Raw genomic sequence first — 17802 nt, forward strand, 5'->3', positions numbered from 1 at the left:
ATATGTTAGACCGCCTTTACGAACAGCAAAAGGCCATCACAGATTTCCTGAGGTTAAAAGCAGATAAAGGTACTCCCTGTGTAACTTAGATGTCAGCCATTGGCAGCTCATGCGTGACACCTGCGCTTGCTCAGGCCCTTTGAGGAGGCCACGCTATTCGTGAGTCGGCAGGACTATGGGATGAACGACGTCATTCCTCTGTTGCACGTCCTGGAACAAATGCTGTTAACAATGGCTGGTCAGGGTGCGGTAGACGTGGCGCACAGATCTCAACGCCACATGGCCCCTGTGGGGGCAGGACTGGAAGAAGAGGAGGAGGTAGAGGAGGACATTGGTGCTCAGGAATTATTGAGTGAAATGGGTGGTTTTTCCACTCAGCGGACAGGAGTGGAGGAGCAGGAGCATCTGGTAGAGGAGGAGGAAGAGGAGACAGAGGACCTAGACGCACCGTGGCAGTATGCTGTGGAGATGGAGGCAGGGAGTCCCTCGCATTCCTTGGCACAAAGGGCCCATAGCATGCTCGGTTGCTTGCGTAGCGACAGCCGAATAATAACCATCAGACAGAGGGATGACTTTTGGCTGTCCACCTTGTTGGACCCTCGCTACCGTTCAAAAATGGTGGCCTTTTTCACACCTGCTGAGAGGGAGGCCAAAATAACGTACTATAAAAAACACCTATGTAGTCAGCTGGTCTCTGCCTGTCTGCGCCAACGTCCATCCTCAGACACTGTGGGCCCTGTGCGCTCGTGTTCCGCTGCCATGGCAGCAGGGGAGGGGTGGGGTGGTAGGAGCAGTGGCAGCTCCACCAGCAGCGGCTGCCTCAGTCTGCAGTCGATGATGAGTAGCTTTCTTCACCAGCGCAGTGAGGAAACTACTAACCAGCCGCAGCAGCAGCAGCAGCATCAGGTGGACCTGGAGCAGGACCTCAAACAACAGGCTTAGGCCTACTTGGACAGCACCCTGCCAACCGAGGTAGACAATCCCCTTGACTACTGGGCAACGAAACTTGACCTTTGGCCCCAACTAGCTGAATTTGCCCTTGAAAGGCTGTCATGCCCGGCCAGTAGCGTGGCATCGGAGCGCGTGTTTAGTGCGGCAGGAGGTATTGCAACTCCGCGGAGGACACGACTGTCCACCCAAAGTGTGGAGAGACTCACGTTTGTGAAAATGAATCAGGCGTGGATTAGTCTGGATTTCAAACCACCAGTTCCTGACACAACTGACTAAATCCGCCATGAATCATGCCCCAAACATGTGCCACTTTCAGGTCTCCTCACACTGCTGGTGTGTTCCATTTTTTGTCATAGGGTGCTGGCAGATTACGGGCCTCCCATAGCTGCTGCCAGGCCCCTAATCTGCCATGGGCCCCTATACCGCCTCCTCATGCTGCTGCCAAGTCCAGAGTCTCTCATGGGTCCCTGTACGGCCTCCCATTGCTGCTGCCTCCATCGCCACACTCTGCCATGTGCCACTTTCAGGTCTCCTCACACTGCTGGTGTGTTCCATTTTTTGTCATAGGGTGCTGGCAGATTACGGGCCTCCCATAGCTGCTGCCAGGCCCCTAATCTGCCATGGGCCCCTATACCGCCTCCTCATGCTGCTGCCAGGTCCAGAGTCTCTCATGGGTCCCTGTACGGCCTCCCATTGCTGCTGTCTCCATCGCCACACTCTGCCATGTGCCACTTTCAGGTCTCCTCACACTGCTGGTGGGTTCCATTTTTTGTCATAGGGTGCTGGCAGATTACGGGCCTCCCATAGCTGCTGCCAGGCCCGTAATCTGCCATGGGCCCCCGTACCGACTCCTCATGCTGCTGCCAGGCCCGTAATCTGTCATGGGCCCCTGTTGTCGCTTGTTGGCATATTCCGCTCGTTCAGATGCTCCTTCTCCTGCTACTCCTCTTCACGGATTCCGTCAGCAGTCTTTCTTGGAATCCGTTTCCAAGAGACAACAGTTTGCGAGCACGCACCCGACGGTGCAGAAGCTGAACGTCCTCCTGTCCAAGTTGCTGCTGCCAGGCTCGTAATCTGTCATGCGCCCCTGTACCGCCTCCTCATGCTGCTGCCAGGTCCAGAGTGTGTCATGGGCCCCCGTACCGACTCCTCATGCTGCTGCCAGGCCCGTAATCTGTCATGGGCCCCTGTACCGCCTCCCCATGCTGCTGCCAGGTCCAGAGTGTGTCATGGGTCCCTGTACGGCCTCCCATTGCTGCTGCCAGGCCCGTAATCTGCCATGGGCCCCTGTACCGACTCCTCATGCTGCTGCCAGGCCCGTAATCTGTCATGGGCCCCTGTACCGCCTCCTCATGCTGCTGCCAGGTCCAGAGTGTGTCATGGGTCCCTGTACGGCCTCCCATTGCTGCTGTCTCTATCGCCACACTCTGCCATGTGCCACTTTCAGGTCTCCTCACACTGCTGGTGGTTTCCATTTTTGTCATAGGGTGCTGTATGGCCTCCCATTGCTGCTGCCTCCACCGCCACACTGTGGCTCCACACTCTGGTTTTGGCCCCGTGACTGCCCAAATGAGTGAAGTGTGCGGTGATTCTAAGATCGACGGCACTCATCTGCATGTCATACTGACTGACAGTATTATTTCTCTTCCCCAGCAGACTCCAAGGGCATTTAAATTAAAGGTACAGTGTTCTGCACTAATATTAAGTCTCTCTGAAGCCTAGAAACACCCTTTTTTAAGTTAAATTCACAGCGAATTTATTCGACTCGAATCGAATATTGTCCACGAATTCGCCGAATCAGTCGAATCGAATTTTTCATTTCTTCGCTCATCTCTAATAATAATAATGCTTCACATGGAAAAATTCCTGCTGCCTGAGCAGGGCTACATATTACAATATTTACTTGACTAAAAAAAATGAGTAGTAATTTATTTATTTTTTAGTTCTGAACATAATAAGTTAAATAAAATATGTACAAAAACAGTACATTCTTTTTACATAACCAATAGCTGCATGCCAAATACAAGAGTGAGGAAGCATGGTAAGGGCTTGTGGTTTTGGGCTTGTTTTTGACATCAGTTTTAGATCTTCTTAGATAATTCAGAATTCATTGACAGGTATGTTTGACCTACAGCTTTCCTCCTTCTGACCTGCAATCAAGGAAGGGAGAAAACAAGCGCCATCTAGGTGCAGTATTAAAATAACCATTTAATGATCAAAGACAATAGCACTCACAAAGGAGGAATGGGTCAAGGCATGTATGGCAATAGGAGTTGTCATCAGTGTTGGTCTCAGGCCGCAGTGGATGGAGGCTGTGAACTGGCTTGCAGGATGTTCTGGAGGCTCCCAGGGCTTCTTGGTCGACGTGGAATGCAGCACAATAGGCGTAAGTGATGTCAACAACCGGAACTGATGAACAAAGATGGCGACGCGTTGCGGAGCATGCGATCCTTCTTCAGGCCTTCTAGATGGCCTGGACAAACAAAGATGGCAATGCATTGCGGAGCATGCACTCCTTCTTCAGGCCTTCTAGTAAGCCTGAAGAAGGAGCGCCTGTTCAGCAACGTGTCACTATTTTTGATGGTCAGCTCCGGTTGTTGACATCACTTTCGCCCATCATGCTGCATTCCATGCCGACCAGGAAGCCCTGGGAGCCTTCAGAACATATTGCAAGCTGGTTCACAGCCTCCATCCACTGCGGTCCAGAACTGACACTGAAGATAACTCCAATTGCCATACATGCCTTGACCCATTCCTCCTTTGTGAGTGCTATTGTGTTTGATCATTAAATGGTTATTTTAATACTACACCTAGATGGCGCTTGTTTTCTCCCTTCCTTGATCTATTCACAGAGTGATCTCCTGCTCTTATTACAAGCTGCCTCCTAGTGGACGCATAGAGACCTGGACAGGTCTTTGGACTTCCTCTTTTTAGATGTATTCCCTTATTATTGTTGCCTAGTAGTGCTCAATTTGTCTGTTTTTTTATGACCTGCAATCAGCTGCTCTTGCATTCCCATAGACTTGTCTGGGGAGTGAAGCGGTTCTGACACAAACAAAAGCCTATCAACACACACCCTTAATGAGCACCATAGAAATACACAGGCTATACAGATAATTTACACTTCTGTACCACACTGAAGATATCTGTCAAAGGGAAATTATATTTCTTTTTTTGTATACTTGAGTCTTGCACCATACTTAACATTATAGACTCACAAAACCATCAATAAATCCACTTACACAGAAGATTTGCAAAACTCCCCACTTTGTAAACAGTGCCATGCTTTTTTTTCAGCTCCGATACTGCCATCTGTGCAACCTTGATCTGTAAAAAAAAAAAAAAAAAAATTATATTTTGAAAACATTTACTGCATATCACTTGTAGTTGAAATGCAAATTAGACAAGGGTAAGAATTTTAACTGCACTTAGGAGGCTTTTACTAGTGTATAAATTTCAGTCATGCTGTTGTAGATTTTGAAACACATGGCAGTGAATGTAGACAGCTGCACAGATCGGGGGGGGGGGGGGGGGGGATGTTTCAGTTTATAATGAAGAATATTTCAGTACTGATTGCTCACAGGGATCAAAAATTCTGATCATTTATGCAATGAACAGTAAGTCTTGTGCTGAAGACACAATTCACTTCTTTTGTTACTAACCTTACAGTAACTTAATTAGGAACTTCCCATCTACAGCTTTGGAAGAAACTTTATCAAATTCCACTTTGCTGTCATAATAAAGTTACTCTCTCTTCCTATTGCCATATTCCATGTTAGCACATGAGCAATGCAGCCCAACCAATTGACACCTTTGCTGTTCCTCCTTCTCCCAGAAAGGAGGAGGGACAGCAAAAGGCTGATATCAAGTCAAATGTAACTACACTAATTTCTTTAAAAATACACTTGATTTTTAAGTGAACAAAAAACAGAATGAAATTATGTTTTTTTTGTCTGCTTGGAGCTCAGCTTTAAAATAAAACCATTATGAGAAAATTACAAAATTGCTTTTGAAAATTCTAGCTGCATTGCAGTAATGCAGCAAAGCAATGAGTACTTCCTAGTGACAGACTTGTTCATTGCATGCAGAGATTTTGCATCACGATAAAGAATCTGGTTTACAACCAAATACTGTCCAAACCGTTCCCTACAGAGAAAAGGGAATGATATATTTGTTTCCAGTGCCAAGGGCTGCATGACTACACAGACCAAACTGGGGAGAAGATTGCAGCACACCCTGGTAATGTACTAAGATCACTTAACATATTTTATTGTCTATGAGAGGTAAATTATAATTGCAAATGTAATGTACACAATGCATATGCTGTACACAGACTTCACTTTGACTCCTTATATTTCATAGAGTAGTTCTCTTGAGAATGTAGGTAAAAATACACTATATGGCCTAAATGTCGTGGTCACTTGACCATCACACCGATGTGGACACCCCTCTAATTAAGTGTTTCCAGTGAAGTTGGATGTTGCACAGCATACAAAGACATTTTAGACAATTGTTCTCCTTTGACTCGTGGCAAACAGCTTTTCTATTTCAGCATGACTGTGCACCAATCTAGGTCCACAAAGACATGGATTGATGAGTTTGATATGTAAGAACTCAAATGACCCATACAGAGCCCTGACCTATGGGAGGAATTCAAATGCCAAAAATGAGGAAAGTCTTCTTCTTCAACCTCTGTTCTTTTGGCTGAATAGGCACACATTCCCATAAAGACACTCCAGAATCTGGTATAAATCTGTCCCAGAGGAGCAGAAGATGTTATAACCACAAAGGGAGGGTCCACTCCAATATTAATATTCATGGTTTTGGCATGGTATATCTGACAAGCTTATATACTTATGATGGGCAGGTTACCACAAACATTTTGCCATATAATGCAAATAAAAAGCGCTGAAAATGGAATTAATTTGTCATGTTTTAAAGACTGAAGCAGCTGTACACATTATATATACATACAAAAAAGAGTCCTTCTCATTTTTAAAGTATTTACTACAAAGACTCAAGCCATAATGCTAGAACTGTAACTTCTATAAAATAAAGTCTCATCAGTTAAAAGCATGTCTATGAATAATTATCTGACTAATATTATTCCATACCTACAAAAATTACAAATACTGTTTAGAAAACATGACTTGCCGTTTCATTATAGCTTTTTGGTAGGTCTCTGGTGTAGCCATAAGCAGTCAGAATGTATTGACTGTATGAGTGCATTGTTAGGAAGCAGATGATGTCTGATTTTCTCTTCTCCACAAAGTCTACCACTGCTTTGGTTTCTGGTTCAGATACAGGTGAAATTCCACAGTAAGAGTTGTCTGAGCAATTTTTGGATGATCCGAGATCTGCAAATGCCAGACTGAAATTAAAGAACAATTCCAGGCAACAAGTAAAAGCATTCAGTGAGCTAGTAAAGGTATCCAGCAAATGCTGCAAATGTACTCAAATCAAAATATTCAAGTGATTTACTTTAAACTTATGCATAATCCCCCCATTCAGATTGCAGCCGGCAGCTGACAAGGTCCACATGAGGGCAGCAGGAGTATACTTTTCAATGCTTTACTAGGTAACATCTTCTCTTTGTCCTCTTCATGCACACACCAATTCCAACTCCCAAGACAGTTTGGGATGTAAATGGTTTGCTGTAAACATAGTACTGGCATATTTTTACATTAGGCTTTCTGAATTAGAGAGGTAGAGTTTTCCAATATACCGAGTAGGTGTGTTTCAGGATTTGTTCAAGTTGTGAATGCTTAGGCCTCAAGAAAATTTATGACAGTATGAGATGTTGCTAGCTATTTTTGGCCTACATGAATGTCAACATTTTCCTGTACTTTATTTGTAATATGTGACTAGGTACCGTGACTGGAAGGACCCTGAAAAAGTAAAGAATTTTGGGTAGGCATGATATCTTAATTGCATATATGCTGCCAAACAGGATATTGTGGGAGATTGCCATACATAAAGCAAGCCTAACAATTCTTGAAATGTAATACCTTTTTCTGGTACAATGGGGACAATTCACAACGCAGTATATTACTGCATCCAAGTATGCATTAAGATACCGCACAGCGTTTTCCAAAAAATGTTGACATTCACTAAAAAAACTCTACTAAAATACTGCAAGAGTTATTTTTTAAGTCATGCGTTATTTTAGTAGTGAAAAGATGCAGTAATGTAACGAGTCATCAGCTATCAGATGATGCTGTCAGCTTTATTTTAGGTCGGTGGTGGAAGCAGGAATCATGATAGATGATGGATCTACACTGGGGGACATTTTTATTTTTTTTAATTCTGTTTGTTTTAATAAAGGACTGGTGAAAAACTGCCTCCTGTGCTTTTATACACTACACTTTTTTTTATGGTGAAAGAGTACGGGTACCATGTACTCATTCACGTGGGGGGGACAAGATCTGGAGGTGTTTATTTATTTATTTATTCCAGGTACTTATATAGCGCCGTCAAGTTATGCAGCGCTTTACATATATATTGTACATTCACATCAGTCCCTAACCCTCAAGGGGTGTACAATCTAAGGTCCCTAACTCACATTCATACATACACATACTATGGACAATTCATACAGGATCCAATTAACCTACCTGCATGTCTTTGGAGTGTAGGAGGAAACCGGAGTACCCGGAGGAAACCCACGCAGGCACAGGGAGAACATGCAAACTCCAGGCAGGTGGTGCCGTGGGTGTTAAACGGGCTTCCAGATTCTGATAAGCCCCCTCCCGCAGACCCCCACAACCATGGGCCATTGCATCAATATGGAGACAAGGTGCTTTGGGGAAGGGGGGGGGAGATCCCCTCCAACCCCAAACTACCCTGCCATGTTGAGGGCATATGTCCTGGTATGGTAAGAGGGGGCTCTCACTCATTCCCCCCCCCCTTCCCTGACCTGCCGGGCTACATGCTCGGATAAGGATCTGATATGGATTTTTAGAGGGAACCCACAACTTTTTTTTTTATTTTGGTGTGGGGTTCCCCTCAGAATCCATACTAGACCTGAAGGACTTGGTATGGATGGGGGAGCCCTACAACATTTTTATTCTTAATTTTTAATTGATGGCAATTCTTTTTTTCACATTCAGCTGTCAGTGGGGAAACCCTGCTGATGCAGCTGATGACTGATGACTGGTTGTTAAGGGCGTGACAGCCACCCGCTCCTTAACAACCATGATAGTTACTGTTTGTTAAGTATGCCGGTGGCCACTTACTCCTTAATATCCAGTACATATCACATGCCTCGACCGCTACTTAATTACTGCATGCATTTAATTATTTATTTCCTTGTGTGAATTGACTTTAAGGTCTTTCTATGCGGTATTTACCAAGCGTTTTTGCTATTTGCGGTAAATACCGCATACTAGCAATAGTGAATTGACATTTTCTGTATCACATGTGATATATGGTCACCCGACTGATATAATGCATGCAATAACCTTTAGTGAATTGCCCCCAGAATTTTTAATGAAGAGATGAGGAAAACACGACAAAATATGCATGCAAAACAGATAAGTCCCACGCAGGGGACAAAAATAACAGTACGGTAAGGAGAACTCAGGATGGTTACATAGGTTTTAAAGCGTATAAAGCTATAAACCAATTACCTCCATAAAACGGTGCCAGAGGCAACCATACAAGTTTGGGCTTGAGGGCCCAGGGATGGGTTGTAGGGGAAGGGAATAGGGGACCTCATCGACTGGAATCAGAGGGACCCTAGTCCGAGTGTCGGTGGGAGGTGAGGGAGAAAAAAATGGGGGGGGGTAATAAAAGAAGAGAATGGATTGAGATGGAAAAAAGATATGAGGATCAAAGCAAGACTAGAAAGAGGAGAGAGGTTCCTGCAGGCTAGGTAATGCTCTATGGGAGCCAGGAGCTCCCAGGCTAGTTGGATGCAGGGTTGGGAGAGCATATGACCACCATGCGGTCTACACTTTGAGGAATTTGGAGTGGGAGTCATGAAGGATGCTGGCCATCTTCTCGTGAATCATTAGGGTAGTCAGAATGCTCTTCACTTCTGTGAACCACACTGCGGGTTTCTTCCAGGCTCTGGCTATAGTGCGTTTGGCAACAATAAAAAGGTATTTAGCCCCTTTCTGTTGATGGGAGAAGAGGCCTGGGATTTTGCAGTAGAGGCATGCATATCTAGCATCCTTGTGGAAGACCAAATTAATGAGTATTGTCAAGAGACTAAAGACCCTTGACCAGAATCCCACCAATTGGGGGCAGGACCACCAGATATAGATCTCGTCCCCGCACAGGCCACACCCCCAGAAACATCTATCACTATATGACGGTTTGCGTGGGTGATATGAATTGGTACCCAGTACCAGCAGAGGAGGGCTTTGTGGGCCTTCTCCAGAGTGACAGTGTTAAAGGAGCATTTGGCTACACTTGATCAGGCCTTACTCCAGTCCTCAAGATCTATGGGGGCTGCCACATCTCACGCCCATCTAGTAATATATGAGAGGGACATAGACAAGCCACTGGCACTCAAAGAAAAATAGACCATAGAAATGGCGCCACATGCTCCTGGAAAGTGTAAACAGATATGCTCAAAGGGCATTTTTTGGAATAGGAAAGAGGAGTTGCACCTAAGGGTGGCTATCCAGTGGTGAAGCTGCATTCAGTGGAAGAACTCTGAAAGGGGTGCCTCCTGTGTTTCGCAGAGTGAGGGCCAGGATGGGAAAGAGCAGTGGCAGACCTGAGGGAAGAGGGGGTTATTTAGGAGTGAGAGGAGAGGAAGGAATGGAGAGGGAGGGCATGAAGACGCAGTTGGGTAGGAAGCCACAGGAGGGCAGAAATTGGGAAAGGGGAGCAGTTAGGGATTACCAAGAGCATCTGAAGAGAGTCTGAAGTCATGTGTAACATAGCTGAGAAATTTGCATCGCCATTTAATATTTCGGTGGGTTCAGGACTCCACGTCCACCTCTCAATCTATGGGCATATAAAGTGGAGTGTGAGACTCGAGGGCATTTATAAGCCCAGATGAAGGAAAGAATCCTGTTTTGGAGTAAACGGAGGAAAAAAGGTACGGACCCAAACCAGTAGCATCCTAAAATAGTACAAAATCTTGGGTAGAATGGTCATCTTCATCATGTGTATTCAGTATATGATAGGGTTGGGAAGCAGTAAGATTCCATATATGCAGTGATAGTACGCAAAAGAGGGCAGTAGTTAGCTGTGAACAGAGAGCAATAGGAAGAAGTCAGTTGGATTCCCAGATAGTTTAAAGACAAACTTGCCCAACAGTATGGGAAGGTTGCTTGAGGGTGTTAGACTGTTGAATTTAGAAAGGTGACATTCAGGGCAGTTGTCAGAGACAGAAGGATTTGGAGGTAGGGTATTGTGGTAATGGGGTTGGAAAGGTTGAAAAAAGCATCATCCCTGAATAGATTTATTCTATAAGATTCACTGGCATAAGGAATCCCCATAATGTTAGGATCAGCATGGAGAGCAGAGGCTAGGGGCTCGAGGGCCAGAATGAAAAGGACCGGGGAAGGAGGGCAGCATTGCCTTGTGCCCCTTAAGATGGGAAAAGAGACAGAGGAATGGCCTGCATAGTGGACAGTAGCTGTGAAAGAGGAATAAAGAGCAGAGAGTCAGATTGAAAATGACTATCCAAAACCCCAGCATTGCAACACATAGCACAGGTAGTCCCAGGAGAGGATGTCAAATGCTTTGTAGATGTCAAGTGAAAGAAGGAATTCCAGGATCCTGCATTGGTTCATCAGGGTTATCTTACGAATGTTATCCCCTGCCTGACGACCTGGTACGAAGCCAACCTGCTCCCTGTGGATCAGATGGCACACAAATTTGTTGATACGGGAGCATAAGATCTTTCCTAAGAGCTTCATGTCCTCACTTGACAGGGAAATCGGGCTAAAGACCTGAAGGTCCAGTGTTTCAGCTGAGGTTTTGGGGATGGAGATATGCGCCCATAGGGAGTCATAAGAGGGCAATTCTCCCTGTTGCATACTATTGAAGTAAGCCACCATGCGGGGAGCCAGGAGCTGGGAAAATTTGTGGTAATATAAGCCAGTGAAGCCATCCAGTCCTGGGGCTTTCGAACGGCAGTTCAGCATAATGGCTTTAGCTACAGTACTTCCATTTCAGTGATGATCGCGTTCAGAATGTAATACCTTTTTAAGCATTTTTGCTCAGCTAATTCTGCCTTCTTTGTCCCTCGCTGGTGCCTTTTCTGTTTGTGGTGATCCAGTGCTACAGTCTATGCCCATGCTGACTCGTCACCTCTTCATGACACCATCACAGCGATCAGTCTTTTAGGTCATGTGACCCTTGGACAGTCAATAAGAAATGTCCAACTCACTCAGGTATTGATGTGGACATCTGAATAAGAACTGTTTTCTTCTGCAAGGAAGGGGATGAAGATCCGAGACCAAGGATTTATGTGAGTATTTCAGGTTTTTAATCCCCATTGATTTTTACCCCAAATGTCACAGAGGTTGCTGCAGTGAACTGACAGAGATCTCTACACAAATTGATAGGCTTAATGTTGGCTTTACACCTTTGTGTTTCCGCATTGCACTGCTTTGCATTGTTGTGATGGACTGCATCAGTAAAAAAGGTCAAGTTCAGTTTTTGGTGTGCTGAGAGCATTTAAAATGAATTGGCTGCCTTAGAGAGTCACATATTAATGTTAGGCTTAACTCACATGCACTAAAGACCTGTGAACCTGTAAACCTGTAAAAGCTGCACAGAGAAAAATATGGAGGCTGCTACTGAAGACCTGCTTTTGATATAATAGATGCCTTGCTATTGCTGACTTCAGTACTTTTTAATTCCTGACCTGCAAAAAGTATGTAGTAAGTGAAGTCAAAACTCCTTACATGCAGACTTATTCTGGGCCAGTGACTCAATGTTAAAAATAATGGATCAACGTAATAACCAGACAAGGATTTGTGTACAGATGAACACAGTGGAGTTGATGTAATGTGCAACAATGCTACAGACAACATACCAACTAAAGTGCTGATCTTCAAGTCCTGGTCTGGAAATAACTGTTTACAATAAAAATAAATGAGTTGGCCTATATACAAAAGCCCCAAACAGCTTAGCTGAGCTATTTATAGGGCATTATTTCAAGTTGTAAAGTGGAACAGATTACTTAACATAAAGACAATATGGTACCTAGAAATTAAAAAGACATGTTATCGTATCCATGAGATATATACAGGTGAAACTCGAAAAATTAGAATATCGTGCAAAAGTTCATTTATTTCAGTAATGCCGCTTAAAAGGTGAAACTAATATATGAGATAGACTCATTACATGCAGAGCAAGATAGTACAAGTCGTGATTTGTCATAATTGTGATGATTACGGCTTACAGCTCATGAAAACCCCAAATCCACAATCTCAGAAAATGAGAATATTACATGCAATCAATAAAACAAGGATTGGACATAGAACAATATCGGACCTCTGAAAAGTATAACCATGCATATGTACTCAGTACTTGATTTGGGCCCCTTTTGCAGCAATTACTGCCTCAATGCGGCGTGGCATGGAAGCTATCAGCCTGTGGCACTGCTGAGGTGTTATGGAAGACCAGGATGCTTCAATAGCGGCCTTCAGCTCTTCTGCATTGTTTGGTCTCATGTCTCTCATCTTTCTCTTGGCAATGCCCCATAGATTCTCTATGGGGTTCAGGTCAGGCGAGTTTGCTAGCCAGTCAAGCACAGTAATCCCACGGTCATTGAACCAGGTTTTGGTGCTTTTGGCAGTGTGGGCAGGTGCCAAGTCCTGCTGGAAAATGAAGTCAGCATCCCCATAAAGCTCGTCTGCGGAAGGAAGCATGAAGTGCTCCAAAATCCCCTGGTAGAAGGCTGCATTGACCCTAGACTTAATGAAGCACAGTGGACCAACACCGGCAGATGTCATGGCTCCCCAAATCAACACAGACTGTGGAAACTTCACACTGGACTTCAAGCATCTTGCAGTGTGTGCCTCTCCATTCTTCCTCCATACTCTGGGTCCTTGGTTTCCAAATGAGATGCAAAAGTTGCTCTCATCAGAAAAGAGGACTTTGGACCACTGAGCAACAGACCAGGTCTGTTTTTCTTTAGCCCAGATAAGACGCTTCTGACATTGTTTGTTGTTCAGGAGCGGCTTGACAAGAGGAATACGACATTTGAAACCCATGTCCAGGATCCGTCTGTGTGTGGTGGCTCTTGATGCACTGACTCCAGCCTCAGTCCACTCCTTGTGAAAGTCCCCAACACTTTTGAATGGCCTTTTCCTAACAATCCACTCCAGACTGCGGTCATCCCTGCTACTTGTGCACCTTTTTCTTCCACACTTTTCCCTTCCACATAACTTTCTATTAATGTGCTTTGATACAGCACTTTGGGAACATCCAACTTCTTTTGCAATTCCCTGTTGAGGCTTTCCCTTCTTATGGAGGGTGCCAATGATGGTTTTCTGCACAACTGTCAGGTCAGCAGTCTTTTCCATGATTGTGATTCCTACTGAACCAGACTGAGAGACCATTTAAAGGCTCAGGAACCCTGTGCAGGTGTTATGGCTTAATTAGCTGATTAGAGTGGGACACTTTGAGCCTAGAATATTGCACCTTTTCACAATATTCTAATTTTCTGAGATTGTGGATTTGGGGTTTTCATGAGCTGTAAGCCATAATCATCACAATTATGACAAATCTTGGCTTGAACTATCTTGCTTTGCATTGTCCCAAGGGTAGCCGTGGTAATCTATGTTTGAGATAAATGCCCAGGTGCTCACCCAAAAAGAAACTCATACAAATCCAAAACTTGTATAAAGGCACTTACAGGTCTTGCTGAGAAAATACAATAGCAGTGTTTTTATTGTCGACGTTTCGATGAAGCTCAGTCCATCTTTCTCAAGACACTCAGGGGAGATTTACTGTAGCACTCAGAATCTGGTGCAGCTGTACGTGGTAGTTAATCAGCTTCTAACTTCAGCTTCTTCAGTTAAGCTTTGACAATAAAACATGGAAGCTAATTGGATTCTATGCAGAGTTGCACCAGATTTGGCACTTTCCAGTCTTAGTAAATCTCCCCACACAGTAACACTAGGCGTAACGCACATGCACTAAAGACCTGGGAATCTGTAAAACCTGTACGGAAAAAAATATGGAAGCTGCCATTGCTGACCTGCTTTTGAAAATAACAGATGCCTGGCTATTGTTGACTTAGGTATATTCCAATTCCTCACCCAGAAAAAGTGAAGCCAGAAATCCTTATATGTAGACTTATTCTGGGCCAGTGACTCAATATTGAAAATAATGGATTGATATAACAACCAGACAATGTGAGGGGGAGACTATACTTACCGCACCATTTAACATTGAAATTCCGATTAAGGTCCACCCCATAACATGTCCCATTTTCTTGCTGTGAACGGGATTTTCTCCAAAGTCTATCCTAGGAAATGATTAATCCATTTATTACAAGAAAATTACTAACCAACCAGGCTACTGAATGTTATTTGTTTTGTTTCTTTTTCAGATGACCACAAATAAACTGTGATATTTTTATATAAGTTTATCTAAACCCAAGAACTAAAATCTAACAAATTTCAATTTACCAGTCCTTAGATGTGAATACTGCATTAGTTTTCCTCTATTCTTTTTATTTTTACCTGATGATCCTGTCAGTATACTTCTTGTCCAAGGGTGACAACAGCACTGACTTAACTGTATCTATGTAAAGGCAGATATGTCACCCTAAGGCAGTAAGTGAATTAGGAGTGACTACAAAACAACTCCCCCTCCCCTCATTTCCATAACATAGAGATGTTCTGTAGTCCACAGAGAGAACTTAGGGCTGATAATATTGTTGGAGTTTTCAGTGCAACATTGTCAGCTGTTAGAAATGCACTGGATTTCTGACAGATCAATAAGTATTTTGTAGCACTTATTACATTACATACTATGCTACATTAACAGACCAAATTAAGGGGGGGCAGTAAGAGATGTTCATTCTTAGGGTTCGCATACACCTTACTCTTTACATTATTATCTCTTTACATTGATATTGCCAATTACTGTATGATGGCATTCACAAAAGAAGGGTGAAAGTGGCATTTTTCTTCAAATTAAAATACTACACCAATCAGCCAACGCATTATGACCACTGACAGGTAATAACACATGGTAGACTATCTTGGCATCTGAAAGTGGGAAGGATATATTAGGCAGCAAGTGAACATATTACCCCTGAAATTGACGTGTTATAAGCAAAAAACATGGACAAGCATAAGGATTTGAGCAATTTTGACAAGGGCAAAATTGCAATGGCTAGATGATTGGGTTAGAGCAGGGGTCTCCAAACTTTCTAAACAAACTTTAGGGGGGCTGGACTGTAGCCATTGGGAGTAGAAAAGGTCCCAACATCAGTGGGAAAAAATAATAACCCATCTTTGGAGTCATTGGGAGGAATTGTGCCCCATCGTTGGTGTCATTCGGCCCAATTGTTGGTGTCATTGGGAGGAATTGTGGCCCATTGTTGGTGTCATTGGGAGGAATTGTGCCCCTTCATTGGTGTCGGAGGGTAGGAACTATGTCCCATTTTTTGTATCAGTGAATGAAATCGTGCTCCAAAAGCCAGATAAAAGCAAGCAAAGGGCTTGAAGACCACTGGTTTAGAGCATCTCCAAAACTGCAGCTCTTGTGGTGTGCAGTGGTCAAGACCTACCAAAAGTGGCCCAAGGAAGGAAAACCGTCAAGCTTGTGAGAGGTTCATGGGCAACCAAGGCTCATGCAGTTGTGGAGTGAAGGCTGGTCTGTGTAGTTTAATCCAAAATAAGAGCTACTTTAGCTCAAATTCCTGAAAAGGTTCATGATAGTTCTGATAGAAAAGTGTCAGAACATACAGTGCATTACAGTTATGTATGGGGCTGCGCAGCTGCAGACCACTCAGGGTGCCTCTACTGACTCATAATCCACAGCCAAAAGTACAAACAATGGGCATAGAAGCATCAGAACTGAACTATGGAGCAATGAATGTCTGGTCTGATTAATTCAATAATGGTTTGAGGAACACAACAAGTGTAAGGTGTTGACCTCCAAATTCTCCCAATGTCAATTAAATCAAGCATTTGTGGGATGTGCTGGAAAAACAAGTCTGATCCATGGAGGCCCCACCTCATAACTTACAGGACCTAAAGGATCTGTAACTGAGGGCTTAGTGCTGGATTCCACAGCATACCTTCAGAAATCTAGTGGAGTCAATGTCTCGACAGGTTATGGGTGGTTATAATGTGATGGCTGATTGGTGTATATTTATGATATATAGGTATACTGGTTATATATGGGCTCTAGGAAGGAGAGACTGTACAAACATTACATGTAAAATTCATTGTAGAATTTAGCTGTACTTTTGTTCACTTCAAAGATTCAAAGCTGTGTGATTATCTATGTAATGAAACTACAACTTCCTACACTTCAAAATTAACAGCTGCATGTACTTGCAAAACCATGCATGTAAAACAAGCAAGCAGTGTTAGGTGAAACTTTTTTGGCCTCACCTCGCCTGCCTCCTGAGATTCTATAGTCATTTAGTTGTTGCTTAGCTAACCAATAGGGAGATGAAATGGTGCAACTGTGCAAGGGAAGCTGGTCTTAGACATGGAAAGTCAAGATGTGCACATAACTTCAGTTGCCTACTTCTCTGGAGCCACACACCTGAAAAGACGTACTCAGGGTAGGAATTCCCCAGGCATGTAAAATGTGTGCTTTAACCAGTTCCAGTTCAGGACAATTCTGATATTTCTCTTATGTGTGTACACTTTAACCTTGTGTAAGTTAAGGCTTTAAATGAAAGAAACTGTTATTAGTGTTCTCTGTACTTGGCATTAGAGATGCACCTTCTTTGTATTCAGAAACAAATGCAGCTCTTGGGATACTTGGCAGTAGATGTGACTGCAATGTAGACTTGCCCATCTACCTCTTCAGAATCTGTTTGAAGCACATTATCAGAGCCGGGCAGTACATGCCAATAGGCTCAGCTTCATAAGCCCAACATAAGAAAATAACTTCTTTCATGGTCGTTCCAACATTTGAGCACACCAGGGGAATCTACCTTGTTACAGTTTCAAGGCCTCACGACCAGCAAATCTACCACATGCTTTGTGTTGTTTCTAGTTTTCTAGGGAAAGCAAAAAGATGCACAGCTTTATTATGGTGTTTAATTCATAAATAAACTTCACGGAATTTCTATCATAGCAACTGTTATGACTCATTTACATGGACAGCAGCCCTTGTTACCCCTCTGAAAAGTGATCTGCAGTGCATCGATTTTCAGAGAGTGATACAGGAGAAGGCGCAGGGCATTCAGGAGGCGATACTGGTGCCTCCTGAAAGTTTTTTTGGTATTTTGAATAGACATACCACATCACAACTGTGATCCTAGCATTTGCTTCATGGTTGTGGTGCAGTCTTATTCACTTGAAAGGAATTTTTTGAGCAGTGAATACATAAAAGGTAGCTGTTTTACCTGCCATGGGATTTGTACTTCTGTCTGTTCACTTCTAAAACTTACACAGCTCTTCCATACCACACAACCTTGTCGGCTAGGGCAGGAGACCTGATATTGTTCTTCTGAAGTTAACCTCCCTAGCGGTCTGATTATGTCCATATTTCTGTGCTCAAAGCGGTACATTTTTTTGCATGGAAATATGTATCTTTTTTATTGTAGGCCTGTAATTTTTAGGAATAACTCACTGAAATCTGTCCGAACAAGAGTCTAGTAAACTCCCCCAAATTTGAAACATGAAATCATAAATTATAATTTAATAAATAATCATAAAAAATAATATAATATTAAATTTA

At 43.5% G+C, this 17802-nt stretch overlaps 1 protein-coding gene across 1 annotated transcript in view; it reads right to left on the reverse strand.

Annotated features, from left to right (window-relative positions):
* Window positions 1-17802, reverse strand: part of CPO (carboxypeptidase O) — a 134205-nt gene that overhangs the window by 18016 nt on the left and 98387 nt on the right. The window contains exons 9-11 of the mRNA XM_089671161.1: window positions 14305-14395; window positions 6106-6308; window positions 4194-4278 (exon numbers count right to left, since the gene is read on the reverse strand). Coding sequence (XP_089527287.1) covers window positions 4194-4278; window positions 6106-6308; window positions 14305-14395 — 379 coding nt within the window. The remainder of the gene's footprint in view (window positions 1-4193; window positions 4279-6105; window positions 6309-14304; window positions 14396-17802) is intronic.

The sequence above is a fragment of the Staurois parvus genome, unplaced genomic scaffold (genome assembly GCF_062004578.1).
Source record: "Staurois parvus isolate SC_StPar_1 unplaced genomic scaffold, SC_StPar_1.0 ptg000011l, whole genome shotgun sequence".
NCBI lineage: Eukaryota > Metazoa > Chordata > Amphibia > Anura > Ranidae > Staurois > Staurois parvus.